The 18,475-nt window shown below is 42.3% G+C and overlaps 1 protein-coding gene across 1 annotated transcript; it reads left to right on the forward strand.

The window, feature by feature from the left end:
• Window positions 1-472: 472 nt before the first annotated feature.
• On the forward strand, window positions 473-18,469 carry limd1a (LIM domains containing 1a). Its single transcript, XM_034227800.1, has 8 exons — window positions 473-2,244; window positions 7,101-7,202; window positions 11,588-11,655; window positions 12,706-12,768; window positions 14,350-14,480; window positions 15,363-15,414; window positions 16,879-16,947; window positions 17,604-18,469. Exons 1-8 carry the CDS (start codon window positions 1,029-1,031, stop codon window positions 17,739-17,741), a joined length of 1,839 nt encoding a protein of 612 aa, XP_034083691.1. The 5' UTR covers window positions 473-1,028; the 3' UTR covers window positions 17,742-18,469.
• Window positions 18,470-18,475: the final 6 nt, after the last annotated feature.

Consider the following 18,475-nt stretch of genomic DNA (forward strand, 5'->3'; position numbering starts at 1 on the left):
CCCTATACTATATGGCAAAAATAGACCAATCAGATCTTATTTGGTCCAACTTAAAGTAATTGTTAGGTGGAATCTTATGTTAGTGTTGTAGGCTAAAATCTCAATAAAGTAGAAAATGTAGCTGTTAAACATATGAAGTAAAAAAGTACATATTTCAGTTTTTCATGAAATGGAAACACTTCAAAAATACCAAATGTGTATGTTTAGTCGGATACCTCATAAATGTAAGCTGAATAAGATTCTACGCAAGAAAGAAAGTGTTTTGCTGACTCAAAAAGAAGAATGACTCAACAACTCTTGATATTTCTATTAATAAAACGGATGTATTGGAGGGGATTATGCTGTTAAGACATGTAGTTATATTTTAGCTAACGTTACTCATTGTATGATTAATTAAACCAGAGCTGGACTTCAACTCCTTGTGGCTCAGTTTGAGCTCTGCCCCTTTAAAAACAAACGATTCTCTGTTTTCAGACCGGTGGCCACGTACGGCTCCGTGCTTCAACGGTGATCCCACGGTCTGGTCGTTAACAATAGGCTACTACTTTTATCGTCGACTTTAACGACATATTAGATATTTGAACTACTTTAAAACACTTTTTGACAGAGGTGCGGAGGGTAAAGTTGTGAATGAAGGCTCCCTGCTGGGACTGTGAAGCGGGAGGAGGGGAGGGGGCAGGGGTCGTCCAGGCTATCGGATCTGGGATCTGCTCACATTTATAAGCAGACAGACGGCAGCTTGTTCGCGGCAGAGCTGGACGGAAGGACAAGTTTCACCGAGGAGTACGCTGGGTTTTAACTTTGAGTTATTGACGCCGGACGTTTACAAAAAAGGACGTTAAAGTTTGAGACAAGTTTCCCGCTGGGTCCGGACCCTCGTCTCATGTCAGAACAACGAGTGGCTGGACTGTAAGCTCCTGGAAATATCACTCTTTTCACTTGTGACTTAACTTTGCGTTCGCCTCTAAACACAACTACGTGTACGTGTTACTTCACTTCATTGACTGGGACACAACGTATCTTCAAAAATGGATAAATACGAGGATTTTGGACTCGAGGCGAGTAAGTTTATCGAGGACTTGAACATGTATGAAGCATCCAGAGATGGTTTATTTCGCATGAGAAGGGACGCAGGAAATAACCCAGACTTTGAGGAGACACGAAAAGTTTTTGCCACTAAAATGAGTAAAATACACATGCAGAAACAGCAAGAGGAGATGGCAAAAAACAACCAGGCAATTAGAATGAATGGGGGCCACAACAGCACATATTACACCAAAGACAGACCGCCCATCAACAGTTACAGACAGCCGTGTGAAGCGGCGGCGAAGCCCCCGATCCTCTCTGGCCCCGTGCCGGGCTCCACGGCTGGGACTCCGTACGCACAGTTTGACGGCCAGAAACACCTCGCAGCCATTCAGTCTGAACCTCCAGTCGGCAGGACGTATGGCTACGGAAACAATTACGACAATAAGGAGCGCTTAGAGCCACATTCATACCAGCAGAACATCCCTACTCCCCCTATCCCAGGAAACGCGTCTCACAGCGCGCCCACACAAGCTCGTCACCCGGCCAACCAGTCGGCTGCCTGGGCCCCGTCCGCAGAGAGCCAGCTCACCCTGTCTGGGATTGGGGGCAACAGCACATCTCAGCAGCAGCCCCATTCTGCACCTCCCACCGCCAACAGTCTTCCACCTCAGCAGAAACAGGCTGTCACCCCGTCTGGACACCTGAGCCCCCCCTCATCTGCTGGTCCTGCCAGGGGATGGGTTGTTGAGCCCTCTGCCTTAGCCAAACCTGACCTCATCCCAGGCCTGGCTCTGAGTGCCTTCACTGCAGGAGCTGACTTGCAGAAGCCCTCCACACATTCTGCTGCCCATTACGCACCATCTTCTCCAACTTCAAGACCCTCGACCGGCTATAATGGTGCTTTGTCAGCTTCCTCGCTCATACCTGCACCTTTTGAAACATCTTTACCCAAATCACAGGTGGCATCTGCTGCCTTGATCCCTGGCAATGTGTCCAAAAGCTGTAGCCAGGGTCAAGGTCAGAGCCAAAAACCTGTCTGTGGACATGCCGTCGGTGCTGAAGTCCCCTGTCTCACCAAGCCTGTCCAACCACCCTGCCAGTCCCATCTCACACAGCCCCCTGAACAGGGGCCTTCTGCAGCTGAAATCAAATTAGAAGCCCTCACCAATCGGCTGGAAAAAGAGATGGATGCCCAACCAAAGGATGACTACTTTGGTAAGACAGTTAAGCATCTACTAGTATCCAGATACAACAAGTGGCTTCTGTCAGTTATGCCATTGCTGTAAAATGCATTGAACCCACCCTCATTACAGAACATAAATCCACTTGTTTTTGTATTTCATGTTTAAACATGCGCACACTGTCACCCTTTGTAATACTTCTTCTTTGTTTCCACTACACACAGCTACACACATTTATCCTCTGTGTTAGTGTGTGTCTGTGGCTGAATCAGGAGTTGTTTTCAGTCTGTGTTTAGTGGGATTATTGATAGTCTTTGTTGATAAAATAGCTGATTTATTGGGCAGACACTGAGAGGCCTCTCTCTTGTTTTCTTCTGTGGAATGCAGACAGAATAATTTTCCAATTTGTTTCATGTCTTTTTTAAATGATTCATTGTCTGCCCTCTTGGCACTGAATCAAACCCTTTGGCAGTAGAAGGTGGGGCCAAGGCCAGTACCCAGAGATTTGATGGTTTTCTATTGAAGCAACATTCATGACGAGGGTCATTAGTCAGAGCGTGATGTCAGTCCTGCACTGCAACAAGTCTGATTGTTTAATGTTCTGTCCCATGTTGGCAAATTATTTCATTACCACAGACCTGCACATCTTTCGTGACTCTTTTTGTGTGCATGCTTGTGCAAGTTATGAACACGTGTGCACAGGGATACTAGTAATAATCCATAACAACACTTGTGACGGTTATTTCTTGCACACATGAGGAAAAATAAACCTTTTTTTTTTTGTTTAATTAATTCAACACATATTTATCTTGACAGTCATTTCTTACTCGTTAAGTCTTGCAACTATGAATATAATCTATAGTCAAGGACACTGGCTGAGAAACAGGGGTAGGAAGGGACGTTGAGGAATTTTTAACATCAGCAGAATACTTTAGTTTCAATTCCTCATATCCCTAAACCCTGCCTGTGGCACTTTAGCTGCTCTATCTGGACTGTAGGAGAGACATCAGGAAATGAATGCAACATTGCTGTGAAGTCAGCTGACAAAGGCTATTGTAGATATAGTAAATAGGCAAAATATATTGTATGTTGCTTGACAGGTGTTTGCTGCTCATATGGCTACCAGGTGTTTGTAGCCAAGGCCAGTCATAAAAAAGGGGATTTCCCGCTATAGGTGATGATCTGGACCAAGCCACAGAGAACCCATTTAAATACACAAACATTGCCCACCCTTGCCTTTCTGTTGAAAGTAATGTCCTGCTAGAATATCACAATTGTTTTTCACAGCCTTACTCACTCAGACCCCTGGTGTGCTCAAGTTCATGTTCTGGCATATGTCACTGTCACTGTCAAGGCTCACAAATAGCACAGCCAAGAGAATAGTACGGATGTGTGGGAGAGCACAGAGCGCAATCAGCAGAGGTGTAGCTTTTAAAGTAATACAGTGTAAGCCCACACACGCTTCCTGCTCAGAGTTTTCAATAGACCATGGCTCATCCTCTGAGTCATGCTTTAATGCCAGAAAAAAACGTGTGTAGGCTAGTTTTCTCGACAAAAGTTAAGTTGCATCAAATAAGAATCATAGTCAGTATAGAATTATGTAAAGTACATTGTTATTTTTGCTGATCCCACTCGGTTTGATACGGTTAGGTTAATGCTAAGCTATCTATGAGCCTGACAGGATTGAATATAATGTGCTTTATGACTGCCAGTGCCATAGCGATGTTTAACCAATCAGGTGTGCGGGGATCCGTCAGAGTTCCCGGCTGTACACCGTGTGCTAATTGGCAAAATTGCAGCTGGAGGTTCTGGGAAAATGAGTCCAGTGCCAAACGGCTGCACCAGGGGAACGCTGAGGAATGTCTGAAGGAAGAGAGCATGGAATCTTAGAAATGAGGGTCTTAAGATACAATGGGGAGGGGCGTCTCAGACCAGTTGAGTGGAGCCTGCGGTGCAGTTGAATGGATGTGTAGACAAACGGAGAGATTTAAGGACAAGTTCGTGGATGCTTCTTTGTCCTTTGCCACAAGAGCCTGAGAGGATGTGAGATTTATAGACAAGTTCATCCATGAGGGGAGTAGTGGTGGGACATCCCATTATTCTACCTCCACTCTTTCTTTGACTTCCTCCTCTCTCTCACACACATACACACGCACATTAATTTGAGCGTTTAGTGTTGTGTTAAGATGGTGGATTCATTTATCCCATCTGGCTGCTGAGTGGAAAAGCTTCGCCTTCCGAGGGATTCTTGGCTTGTGCTCTGGCAGGCTTTTGAGGCTGACTTTTATGTGTGATATATTTTCAAGCACATAAGTGTGTTTGTTTGTCTGTGAATAAATGGCCTGCTGTATTTGACTGAATTTAAAAGTAATTCTTTGTCACTTCTGGGTGTGGTGTCTGTGCCTGTGTAAAAGAAAACGATGCCATTGGTGACTTATGGTGGATGTGTTCTAGATGGAATTTAGTCAGCTCTTTATTAAGAACATTTCTCTCTTTGCTACGTCCTTTTTAAGGTAGTATTACAAAATAGGGAGTTTCTTAGGCCAAGTGTCAATACTGGAATTTCTTATTTCAATACATTACCTACAAAAAATATCGATATTTGATAACATTTTTGAAACCCAAGGGAACAATTGGCATCACAAAGGGAACATTACATTTGAGATATTAGTTTTTAAAGATAACAATTGCAAGGCTATAGCCTACAACATGACAAGACGACTTTTCACTATCTGTATAGTAGAAGAGAAAAGGAGAATAATTATAATACACCTTAAAAATAAGTTAAGACAAATGTCGTAGTGTGCATGTTTATTTGATCAAAATTGTTAACTATCTCAAAATTAAAAGTTTGTTAAAGGAGATGTGCTTATCTTATATGATCAAACAAAAAAGCTCTGGATCCACTGCTATAGTGGACAGTAGTAAACTCTGGCTAACGGTTGAATTGAAAACTCTGGATAGCTGTTATATGTGGCATATTGTCCAGCAAAAGCGTCTACTTGGAGTTTTGACAAATGGTAAAGGTGAAGGGGGATAGGAGGGGTGAAGGTTTGGCTGCTTGTTTTGCTGCCCCTCCCCCAACTTAAAGCAAGCAGTCAGTCCACTGAATATTTGCACTGTGATGGAATATGGGACTGAAGCCAAAAGCAGAATTGTAGCGGCCCAAATGGCAAAGAGGTTACTATGAAAACTAGACATTTCTGTTCCCAAACACGGAAAGAAAAAAGAGAATGGACTTTTAATGCTTTTTGTTCACATTTGGCAAAAAGAAATGTGAGCCAATAAAAAAAAACAAGAGGAAGAAAATGCCCTTGACCCAGTGTGTAATCACGGAAAAGTCCGGAAAAATCACGGCACATTTTCCTGGGAATCTTATTCCTGCTGTCGTGAACTTTTTGAAGTAAACATTGACAGAAGAAAAGCAGAATTTGATTTATAAGAACCTTCACTTTTTCATGTCAGTAATTTGAGGGCATGACTACTTTATTGTGTTTTTATGTAAACAAAAATAGCTTACATAAGAGTAACATTCTTCTGCTTTCTAATAATATCCCTCTATTATCTCTAAATCTTCTTTCCAGCCATTGGGGCCCCCCCGATGATGTGTCCTCCGTTGTGGCATTAGGAGAGGCTTTAGTTGAATTATATATAACCCGGTTGTATATTGCATTACTGAAAGTCTATAAGAAGAAACATTTTGAAGGTAATAAATGTAACAGTGTGTTTTTGGAGGAGGCAGCCGCGTGATGTGTGTTGGATACAGTGGGAACAGAAGTTTCTTTGTCAGTGTTTCGAGCAGGACCTGGGCAGGGCCACGGTCCTCTGCTGCGCTCTACTTCTCAGTCTCCAGGGAGTTTTTCTATAAAAACACACACTCACACACAAATAGCCTGATGCACAAACATCTTCACACTAAAAGAGAAGCTTGTGATCTTGATTTTATCTCCCTCTGATGCCATCGCCCCTTCTATTACTTTATATTGGTAGTTCATATCCTCATCCGATTGATTTAGCAGCCAGTTGACTACCCATTACACTCAGCAGTGATAGGAGTTGGGACTTGTCTCAGTCCACAAGTCGGTTTTCATATATGTCATACAGTGCTTGCTCAGAGGGAAAGATGGAATTGGCGAGGAAGTGGTGCGAAGAAAGATAACGTCACAATGTCAGTTCTCAGAGAAGTAGTGTTATGTTGCATAAGCAGCTGCAGATAATTAAAAAAAACGTTGATCACATGGAAGCCTTTTCATGAGCTGTCCAAAGTCAAAGCAGAGATGATGTAATGTGCCTGGCATGCTCTCATGTGATTTGCTCTGGTATTCTTCACCCAACAACACACAGGAGAGAAATGTGTTTCTGTATTTTGGGCTGTTATCAATGTCTTGTGTTTTTTAAACATTGTTCTCTGCACATACTTCTCATCCTCATCCATCCACTCATGAGTGGATGGATGAATATTGAGAAGACACCAGTATTTTTATATGACGCCATATTGACTGTGTGTGAACATTGTGATTTTTATCAGTCTTTAAATAATTACACACTTCTCAGTCGCTGAGCCAAGTCAAATAAGCAAATCTTGTTATATGTCCCCTTTCAGTGAAGCAGCCACTACCCTGCTTCCTGACTTTTGTGAAAGGATTTTTTTTCTGTGCCTCAATTGCTTTTGTCTGCATTCATCTGGATCATAGCCTTTAAAACTCATTCTGTATTGATAGAATGAACTAAGACTATAAACGATATAACATTCTGAATAAGTATTTGATTCACTGTGGATTGATGTGTTGTTTCTATATCAGTATGTGTGTGTATCAATTTAAACATGACATAGATGTCTATTTCCCTGTGACTTTTCCTGACTCTATCATGCGCTGTGTTTGGTTCCAGGAGTGTGTGTTAAGTGCAACAAGACGGTGTATGGAGCCAGCCAGGCCTGCCAAGCTATGGGCAGCCTCTACCATGACAGCTGCTTCACCTGCAGCGCCTGTAGTAAGTGTACACACACACACACACACACACACACACACACACACACACACACACACACACACACACACACACACACACACACACAGCAAAACTTCACTTAATCCTACGCTGCCATTCGAGCACTTTCACCTCCTCTCTTCGGTCAATTCACATGGAAAGCTCATGTCACCCACTGACTAATAGGCTGCCAAAGACCCTGTGAATTGAAAGTGGTACCTTCCTCCTTAGTCATTCACTGCCCCCGAGCAAAAACACACAATCATTTAGGGATTACTGTCCTGTACTGCCGGTGTTTGGTTTCTGGGTGTGCCAGTCATTCCTCCAGACCACACAAAGACAGACGGAGCAATTCAGTCAATACATAGCACCTTGTACTCGTTAGCTACAGGGCTTATTTGTTTAGGAAATACGTTGGCAACAACAAAAACAATATCTGTTCTCTCTTGGTTTTAATTGGCAAAGGAACGATGCAGTTTACAGAAAGCATTAAGTCAAACAAACTGCACTTCTGTTTAACTGACCAATTAGATAGACACAGTTATCAGTTGAGTGTCATCACCATTGTGTGTGTGTGACCTGTAGCATAACCCGGTCCACCGTGAACCCCAGCCCTCGCTGTAGCATGACCTACCTTTCTGCTCCAACCAATTACAATCTCTGTTCAAATGATCAGATTGTAGGTATGCAGAGTATGTCTGTGATGACCTCTACTCAGTGTCATTATTCTGCAGCACCTTTGACCTTGCTGGTTGCGCCCCCAAATGTATGATTAACATCGCTATGTTTTCTTTTACCCTCTATCCTGTGTGTTTATACATATGTGTGTGAGAGCAAAGAGGAGACACATTGTGGCTCAGGTTGAAGCTGATGTCTGAAATGTCTGGGGGTGGGGGGGTTTAACATACCACATACCTCTCATAGCTTGATCCATGTGAGGGCATAGGGGTTGTACATGCTGTGAGCGGCCCCGGGGAAAAGCATCTCAGCTGGGGGTCGGAATGCAGGCATAGGGGCCCTCAGTAGGTCTGGCTCCAGGAGGACACTGGGTGCTGTTATGTCAGCTGGGCGAAGTGAGATGGGAGCACGATGCGGGACAGGGAGAGCATTCAGTGGGAGCTCACCACACACATGTATTCATGCGGTGCCCACACTAACGGAACAGCGTATGGAATGAAGCGTCCCTTCTCATCTTCCTCCAGTCTGTACGTCAAGACATCGGTCACACTTGTTGAGTTGCATAACAAGTCTTTATGACCATAAACTAACTCCCATGCCCTCACTCGACCAGGTCCCCCAAGGTGACAGAGAGACAGGAGAACATTCCTGATGGCTAGGAGAGCGCGGGGGGGGCTTCACTCCAGGCTAATCATTGACTGTATACAAACAGTTGACGGTACAATCCAATTACAGTTGGAGATTAAGCACAAGTTTGTAATCAGGGAAACTTGTTTACACATTAGCCAACTATCTGCGGATATAGAAGGAAAAGGAAGGCAATGGCCCCTTCTTATTTGAGTCTCTCTAATTTATTCCAGTATATTTTTGTGTAAAATGAAATGCAGGTGGAAATGACCTACATATACCTTCCTTATGACCACATTAAGGGTCTTTCTTTAACCCCAACGTGGTAGCAATGTGAGCTATAACTAGAGTTTGTAAGGAACAGTGGTGCAGCTTTTACTTTTATTCATATCAGCACCATACTCCAGCCAGCAGGCAGGCTTTGGAGAATACAAACAAGGATCTGATTGGTCCTGACACCTCTGGTTAACATCTGGTGGGTAGCTTGTCAGGACCTTGACCAAACATCCCAGGTGCTAGTCACAGTCATTAAGACCACCAAAATTACTTTTGGTTTATTTCTTATTGAGGTAAACTTAGTATACACATAGATATGTTAAGAGTTGAGACTGGATCTCAAGAGCAAAATGTCTAAAAATGTGAAGCTGTTTTAAAGGAGATGCTCTTTTACTGAGATGTCTCACTCCATTAATCTACTCACAGGAAGAAACAGGGTCCTGATTACGAAGCCATGGCAGGGTCGTTGTGATGTTCTAATTTCCTGAATGGGATTACATAAAGGAATTCATAGAATGTTTTAATTAGAAAATTGCCTTGTGTTTAGTTCTGTCCCTCAGGTATTTTACATTTTGATGGAAGCGCAAGTCACAGTCCTTTCCGGTGCTTTTGAAATAGTCACTCTTGACTTTAATTAAGCTCTTATCTTTCCGCAAAGCTCAGAGCCTTCCCTCTGACTCACTGGGGGAAAAAGAGAGGAATGTGAAGAGGAGGGATGGCTCATATCTCACTTTCATCCTCTTCATCCTTCCCTCGTTCCAGGACTGTCAGTAATTACCCGAGGCCAGCTCCACACCTAGGCCTGATCGAGATGACTCGCCTTTTCTTAAGTTGGTTACTGTGTTAGCCATGGCCAGACCGTGGTTCATTATTATACTGTTAAAGTAACAGCATGTCATTGTGAATAACTGGTTCGGAGAATGTCATGCGCCGTTGATATAAAAAGATGAATCATGAGGTTTCACTTAAGACTTCTTGTTTTCGTCCCTACATCTAATTCCAGCTGATTTCATCAAAATCTACAGATTTCTTTTTGGCATATTTACCAGAGAAGAGTAGGGTCAGCCTCTTCAGCTGAGCTCTGTTTACTAGTCTAAAATATGATGTTTCTTCACATTGTAGGTAGGTGTACCAGGGGGGAAATCCTGAGGGTGAAATCCTGTGGAACATGAAGGACTGCTTTTAGCTAATACAGCATCAAAGTGCTTCATAGCATGGATTTGAATATAATCATCTGCCATTTTCATGATTGCCTATGATGGCCTACTCCCAGGTTAGCTAGAAAACAAAGGTGTGAAGGGTGTAGCAAAACGATAGACATCATCTAATAGTAATTCCTGTCATGTCACCCAGCCTTACTATTTCCAAAGAAGGGATTAACCAAAATAAAATGCAATACTGACTACGTGTTGACTTCTGAAGAGAGCCCTGTACCGCGGTTATAGCTATTTCTGCATTTCCTGCATGTCTTAAGAATGAAACTGTGAAATTCCTCGTTGCTAAATGACTGTGAGACTATCTTGATCCAAGCGATCAGGTAAACATGAGAAGGAGCATGGGAGATAAAGAAGGCTCCTGTTCACCAAGGTTAACCCCTGCAGTCCCCACATTCACCCCCCCCCCCGCCAGGAATGTTTTCTCTTCCTGTGGGACCTGGGCAAGAATAGCTATGTGAAGTGGTTTTACTCTGTGTGCATGTGTGATGTCACGTGTGATGTGTAATGTGTGTGTGTGTATGTGTGTGTGTGTGCTGTTATGAGAAGCCAGCTCCAGACCATAGAACTATTAAAGCGCACAGACAGACAGGAAGCACACGCAGCGTGTGGAGAGACCCCAAAAAGGAACAAAGAAGAAGAATAGCAGGTCGCTGTAGGTCTTGGCCTGGAAATGTAATAGAGCAGAGTGTTTAATCTCTCGCACCTGTCTACTAATTGGATTTAATCAGCTTTATCCCCCATGTGATCCAGATGTGTTCCTTGTCCTACCTCAACACACTCTGTGTCCCAGCAATATTATATTAAGACACCACAGGGTTGATAAATCAATTTAGCGAAAATTAAGGCTATTACAAAGTATTAAACGGCATTTTCCAAGGTATTACATTTTGAATGTAATCATTGCTTGGGTGTGTAGTGTGATTCTGTGTAGTTTATTTATGGCATCCCGTTGGATTTGACGTCATCTGAACAGGACGTTGCACGCTCACTGCTTGATAGCGCGAAGCTCCGTTTACGCCAGTTGTTAAACAACATCCTTATGGGGAAATGCAAGTTTGCGTCCAAATGGTTGGAAGACAAGGAGGAAGGACAATCAATCCTGTAAATAGTCAATGTGAGGTGAAGTGTGTCGCCAATGTAACCGGTTAAAACTCCAAGTGGCGATGAGGTCTTAAAATGTATGGAAAGGGTCTTAAAAAAAGTCTTACGGTATTACATTTAACTTCAGGATTCCTGCATATACCCTGCACCAGCTCACCTGAGATCCATTTGTTTGATTTATCTACCCGGGATTCAGCAGGATATAATGAATATTGCAAGAGGGTCCATTACCTTCCAATGGGTGTAATTAATCACCACGGTCTTTATGCATTAGTGCCGTAACTATTTTCTGAGACCGGTCTCATGGCTTTGATTTACTAGGAAGACATTTCAGAATGATATCATTGAGTCGACATACCTTTTCTCATCTCCTTTAATCTACTTGTTGTAATTCAATAATACAAATCATTCTCAAGAGTCCAAGGTGCGGGCCCTGCTGTATTCCTTGAGTGAAATTATGCCAATGGTCTTTCCTGTGTGTTTCTGCAGGTCGAAGGCTGAGAGGGAAGGCGTTCTACTATGTCGGAGGAAGGGTTTTCTGTGAAGAGGACTTTCTGGTGAGCGGTGGACACACACTAAATCTTTCATTAACCACATCTGAGGAATGTGGTGTTGTGACCTTTGTTGCTTTAGCTTGAGATTACACACAATACCTTTTGAGCTGTATGCCACATCTCTATCGTCTCAAGTTTTACAAATCTCTTCAGTTTTACGATGAACAAGATGCTATTTTTGCTTTAATCAGGTGTTGCTCACACACTTAAATGCAACCTAATATCAACCTGTCAGCCTTCAACGTAAATACAGAATATCGGGGACAGGGATTGACCTTGTGGCCCAGTTTTTTCACATCTAATGCAGCCGATTCCTATCAGTTTCCTCTCTTGGGTCAAACTAGTAGAAGGTCAGTAACTGGAGAAGCTGCTTTGCTATGGTTTATAGGGTAGAGGGCGGACTGGCCGTTCACACAAATCACTGCAGGTTCTTTACAAAAATGGAAAAACATTCATTATGCATAAATATAGAACATCTTTTTTACACAACATTGAAACCCCATATTTGTATCCCAACTCACCCTTGTATTCCCTCCATCAGAAGCTCTGTGTGTGTTTATCTCACGAGCCCTCTGTATGAAACCCCATCTAATTGCCTTTCCACCAAAAGCTCTCAGTTGCTCAATTAAAATCAAAATGTATACTAAATAAAATGTGCTCTGGCTCTTTTCCCTCTATGTGCTGTTAATTACATCTGCTCTACTGCCAGGCCAGTCCGTGTGGCCTCTCCTCACCGACACCGCTCACACATATTAACACAGAACAAAGCTGAATGATCAGTTAAATGCCAATCTGAGGAATTACACCATATTCACATTTGCAGACAGCAAACTGTACTGGCAGTTATAATTGTTTTGTTCTGTTAGAAGGAAATGTGTTATTTAAATCAGTTTTAAGCAAATGTTTTAGTACACTACATATGGCTACTTTGGATTTTTCCTGGGAGACATTTTGAAGCAGTTTGGTCTTAAAAAGAGTCGGAGAGATTTTAGTCATCCATGAAATAACCAAATTCCAATGACCTCACTGTCGTCTTCTCTCTGCCTGTTGAAGTACTCTGGGTTCCAGCAGTCTGCAGACAAGTGCAACGCATGTGGACATCTGATCATGGACATGGTGAGTGTCTGTTACTTCTCTCCGGTTGTGTGTATGTGTGTGGGGGTCCAGGCCAGGTGACGTCAGCAGAAATGTTGAGTTACCTCATCTTAGAGGAGCTTTCTGTGGGCACATCTGGATAAAGACTCAGGCGGAAGCATTGCTCTGCACATGCATCCCATTCTGTCTCACATATACACACTCACACAGGCTCATGGGTAAAAACTAGGGCTGTCAAACGATTACAATTTTTAATCAGATTAATCACAGCTTAAAAATTAATTAATCATGATTAATCACCATTCGAACTATGTCCAAAATATGCCATTTATTTATGTATATTGTTGTGGGAATGGAAAGATAAATGAAAGAAGGCGGATATATCCATTTAACATACAGTATCTATGTTTATTATAACATTTTTCTGCGTGTCAAAATGAAAGACAACCCACACACCTATCAATCATCAAACCGTGGGGTCTTAATTAATTACAGTGTTGATTTCTATCAACGGGGAAGTACTTTAGGAAAGTCGACAGAGGAGGGGGGGCGGCTAGTGGAGTACTTTGTGACCACAGAGTGTGAACGTTGTGATCAGCTGACGTTAACAGCAGCCCTGTCTGTGCACACGGAGACCGACTCTGTCGTCCGGTGATCTAACCGCCTTCTGGAAAAGCTTCACAAGTACGTCGGTACGCAAATGCGCTTTGTGACACAAGTGACGGTACGCATTTCAGAGAGATTACGCACATAACCTGCGTACCAGTTATGTGCACCCCTGTACTACAGCAAAAGTATTCTCCGTCGGGACTTCCTGCAACAACACCACGCCGTTATCAAAGATGTTCTATTGAGAAGACGATCACTACGTGACAAAAGTTTTCAAAACCGTGGCTCCTGAAATCAATCTTACTAACTGCTGTCTGTGCAATTTACTCCGCGCGAGTTGGCAGACTTTATTTTGCTTACTTTAACATCATTTTTCATGGTGGGGCTAAGCCATTTCTGGTGTAGCCTACCCCAGCCATACCCTGGCGCTGCCACTGGTGGCACGTATGGGGCGGGCCATTCTGCACATGCGTTAAATGCGTTAAATATTTTAACGCAATTAATTCAAAAAATTAATTACCGCCGTTAACGCGATAATTTTGACAGCACTAGTAAAAACAGAACACACACACACACGACAATCATGTGATCAAGACAGGAAGTGTCACAGCTTATTAAGGAATTTGTCTACATGGGTGCCCATATGATCTCTATCCAGAAGATGTGATGAAGATGTTTTAATGTTGCTGCTTCATCTGTTCTTTTAACATAAGCATATCACAGCAGAAATCTAAAACTGAAAAAAATTCATAGATTTTTCTTTTAGATGTATTTATTAGGTGTAATCATTGTTATATATGATCCTTAGTATTCTGTAGTGTTCTATTCTTGGCTATAATACCCACAGGGATCATTAAAAATGCAGTTATTGCAAATGCAAAGATTCTTTTTTTTTTTTACACAATAACTACTTGAATTTGATTGGATACAGATAGTGAGGCAGAAGGAATTCGAGGGTTGACCATTATATTTCCCTAATTCCTCTCTTAATAGATCCTGCAGGCCCTGGGGAAGTCGTACCACCCCGGTTGTTTCCGCTGCGTCATCTGCAACGAGAGCCTGGACGGAGTGCCCTTCACTGTGGACACTGAGAATAAAATCTACTGTCTGAAAGACTACCACAGGTCAGTGTCACTTACTTATTAGACAGTATTTTGAAGAAACACAAGCCTTTGATTAGGATTGATCTGTGTTGAATTAGTTCAGCATGAAAAGAATGTTTGGGTTTCTTGCTCTAAGTTGAACTACAGCTCAGTCCCCGGCCCCTTCAGGATCTGGCCGACAAGGGTCAGTTAAATCTCTCTGCCACGTGTCTGACACATGAGAAGTGTATTCAGGGAGGGGGGGGGGGGGAACTGTCCAGTTAGAGGTGTGCAGAGTGGCGTGCAGCCATAGCTTCTCTTATCCAAACACAACATGCTCTGTAAGGACAAAAACAGAGCTTCTAACATCTGAGGTATGAATCTAAGTGCGTGTTAGCCACTTGTAGAGACGGAAGTGAACAGCAGAAGCACCTGTAGCACTCTAACCCCAACAGTTGCAGTCTTCTCCCTGCTGGGACAACATGTTCAGCACAGCCGGGAACATGGCCACGCACTGGCAGCGCTCACATGTTCACCACACTGATTAAATCAGGCAAACCTTATTGTGTGTGACTTTCAGCCACAGTCATGCCCATCCACACTGAGAGGCCCTTTGTTATTCCCTCAGACATCCAGGTGCCAGCCATCTGTGTGGAAAATATGGATTCATTTTTGCTTTTTGTTTTTCTACTTCTCTCTGGATTTGGGGAATCACGTGTGTGAGGGAAAGCCAGCACATCTGCAAACCTGGTATTTCCTGAGCTGAGTCAGGACCTTGAATGTACTGAGTGAACGGGGGAAAGGAGGGAGGGTCAACAGCTTTAGAGACACCTCAAATATGAATTGTGTGTAGGTAGAGAGAAACATGTTTTTGATGGAAGTTCAAACAGGTTTATGAAAATATGTTTCTCTGTGCTCTCCCAGGGTCCTGGCGCCTAAATGTGCTGCGTGTAACCAGCCCATCCTGCCCTCAGAGGTAAGCTTACACCAAACATTCTCACATGTATCTTCTGTGTTATCATATTTTGACATAATTCTCATATACAGTTATTGCGGATGAACCTTTCCAAAATCTGTCACAGGTTGAGATCCTTTTAATTAGATGAACAGGAATAGTTTTGTTCCAAGAAAACACTGAAACTCTGTCACTCACTGGGATTACGTTTTTTGGGATTTGGAAAATGGATATCTAAAGCATTGATAAGTTAATGCTCGGATGATGAGGACAATACTAGTAGTTTTCCATATTGTGTACCCATATCTGTATATTATATGGTTTGTTGGAGCATGCCTCTGGCAGTGTTGTAGTTTTAGAATAAAGCGCTGTCAGAGCCTCTAGCAAGTTCTTTATTGTTATCATATGCACACAAATAACAGAGAAGCAGTCACTAGCAATGAAAGTCTCAGATCTCAGACCCCCTTCTACAAGGCTGTTTGACTACAAAAACTTATCTTTCAATTAAAAGCAAAATGAGAGTCATAGACATACAAACAAAATAGTGCAATAAAATGTTCTAAAATATAAACATTGTTAACATATATTAAAAAAATAAGGTATATTTGCAGTAGACAGTATTGCAAATGAATTGAAAGCAAACAGGAATGTAGTACGTGTAATGAGAAATAATAAATAGTAATTAACATAGGTGTAAACTGTAAGTCAAGTATGTAAAAGGTAAAGGGAGAGTAAGACCTGTCTCAATGCAGAAGGAATATTTAATTCATTCCTGCATAGTGTGATCAATCTGTTTTATACCTCTATCTAAAAACTGTTCACTTTTACCTGAGGACCTTGAACCTTTCACCAGGAGTTCAGCAGATTGTAGACTCAGTGACCCAGACACAGAGCGTGGCTGTGTGAGTGGCAGACAGTTCAATATAGACACTCGACTACAGGTCAGAACAATGTGAGCTCTAATATCTCTGGGCTTTGATGTGAAGTGTTGACAAGGAGCGGGGAAATGTCCCAAAGTAGAGTTGACTTCGCTGGAATGTCCCCTGCCCTCCCCTTTGAGAAACAGTGAGGCTGGTATTTAGAGGAGAGGTAGAGTGTGTGTGTGTGTATTGTGGTGGGGGGCTGTTGTAACAGATGTTCAGGGGAGTTTCCTCTCAGGCTAATATTATAACCAGAAAAAGATGACTGAAAAATAATCGACTCCTCCCTGCACTGTCTATATTTGTTTGCCCGTGTGAATAACAAGCCCTGTTTTTCTGTAGCTTGTTTTTCGATGGTTAATCCAGAAAATGTGATGAAACTTCCCCGACTGTGTAGCAACTGAGCATGCTTGTTGGGATAATTGGCGAACACTTAAACCACAAATGCAATGAAATAGAGACGACAGATCTGGATAAGCTTTTGTCAGAATAAACAGAATAAGACAGTGGAATATCTTTTAGCGACTGCCTTTAAGTGCGTTTGTCTGTCTGAATTTCTTTCCAGGGGTCTGATGAAACCATTCGAGTTGTATCCATGGACAAAGACTATCATGTGGAATGCTATCACTGTGAGGTGGGTTGAATGAAACTACATTACCGTTTCACAGTTTAGTGGCAGTGAGCCAGGCCCCGCTGAATGGCTCATTAAGAGAAATCCAAATGAGCAGATCCCTGATCTTAATTACAGTCTGGCCTGTAACGACATACTGCTGAGGAGAGCAGGTATCTATCTCATCATCTCTATCTCATCATTATACTCAAGTGGCACATTTCTCTTTGCCAAAGGCAGATGTTGGTCTTTCACTTCATAAAAATAAAAATCAGTGGATTTAGAGCAGCTACCTATTTTATTTGTGTTGAAGTATTGAGTGGCCATGTCTTTTGAAGTGGCTCAAAGAAAAGCAACGTCAGATGTTTGTCTATTTATTTTATGAAATTGTGTACCATAAGGCAGATAAAAGACACCTTTAAGGGTTGTGCCTTTTTTCTCTGTCTTCCATATGTACAATTTTGAGATTGGCTAATAATGAGGAGTTTAAATATTTTTTGTGAATGTAAATCAAACCTATCCTGAATGTTCTCTGCACACTTGAGAGGTAATTATTGCTTTCCAAACTGTCAGTGGTTGGAAATGAGGTCAGTACAGAGCAGAAATGAGACCAATTACCCTCTGTTCTTCTGTAAGCTGTCAGAGGATGTTTCTCAGCTCTGTTTCCTATGTACCTTCAGGACTGTAAGATGGAGCTGAACGACGAGGAGGGTCACCGCTGCTACCCTCTGAACGGACACCTCCTCTGCCACTCCTGCCACCTGAAGCACATGGAGCCCGGCTGCTCCTCCCCCGTCCCTGCAGCCGCCTCATACTAACCCTGCAGAAGGTGGAGGGAGACCCCTGGTGGAGGAAAGGCCAAAGTGTTATTATCCACAGCCGAGTGGAAACGTGCAATTCTTGTTGTAGAGGATTGATTAATGCAATGCATCAGATCGTACTTTGGTTTGATTTGTATTTTCAAAGGAGTGTTTATGAAGTTTCCATTATGCCTTAAGAAGTTTGACCCAATAATGAAGTATTGTAATACACCAAAGCCCTAACATGGATACAGTTAAGCATTGCCTGCTACAGAAGGACTTTGCAGAAGTCTTGCCATGTGATTTTTTAAATGTAAATATCATTTGCATTGGCTGTGTAACTATCGACAGACAATTCATATAAACAACTCAGTTTAGATACCTTCAACTTTATATTTACACTACAATTTAAATGCACCCATACATAATCTAAGTCTAATGGTTCAGTTGGCTCACCAGCTAAGATATTGGAAAATAAACTCATATGATACAGTTTCTATTGCAATAACAAACGTTTGTGTACCTACATATGAGGAATATACAAAATCATGGCATAACTATCATTCATTCCATAATTTTCTAATTATATTTCTTATACAAATTCCTGCAAGAATACAATATGAACTTTTTATCATGACCATTCCAAAGAAATGTTAAACAATCTCATAATGCCCAGGTTGCTAAGCCTTTGTGGATTCAGGGCCTACCATTACAGTCATGTAAAACATTTGAATGACTTTCTTTTGTCAAAT

Source organism: Gymnodraco acuticeps, unplaced genomic scaffold, assembly GCF_902827175.1.
Source record: "Gymnodraco acuticeps unplaced genomic scaffold, fGymAcu1.1, whole genome shotgun sequence".
NCBI lineage: Eukaryota > Metazoa > Chordata > Actinopteri > Perciformes > Bathydraconidae > Gymnodraco > Gymnodraco acuticeps.

What these genes read in the sequence shown, in the direction of transcription:
- limd1a (XM_034227800.1), top strand. Translation starts at nt 1,029, where the DNA reads ATGGATAAATACGAGGATTTTGGACTCGAGGCGAGTAAGTTTATCGAG. An exon ending in TCTGTGAAGAGGACTTTCTG is followed by an intron (nt 11,656 to 12,705) that starts GTGAGCGGTGGA and finishes TGCCTGTTGAAG; the next exon opens with TACTCTGGGTTCCAGCAGTC. An exon ending in TGTCTGAAAGACTACCACAG is followed by an intron (nt 14,481 to 15,362) that starts GTCAGTGTCACT and finishes GTGCTCTCCCAG; the next exon opens with GGTCCTGGCGCCTAAATGTG.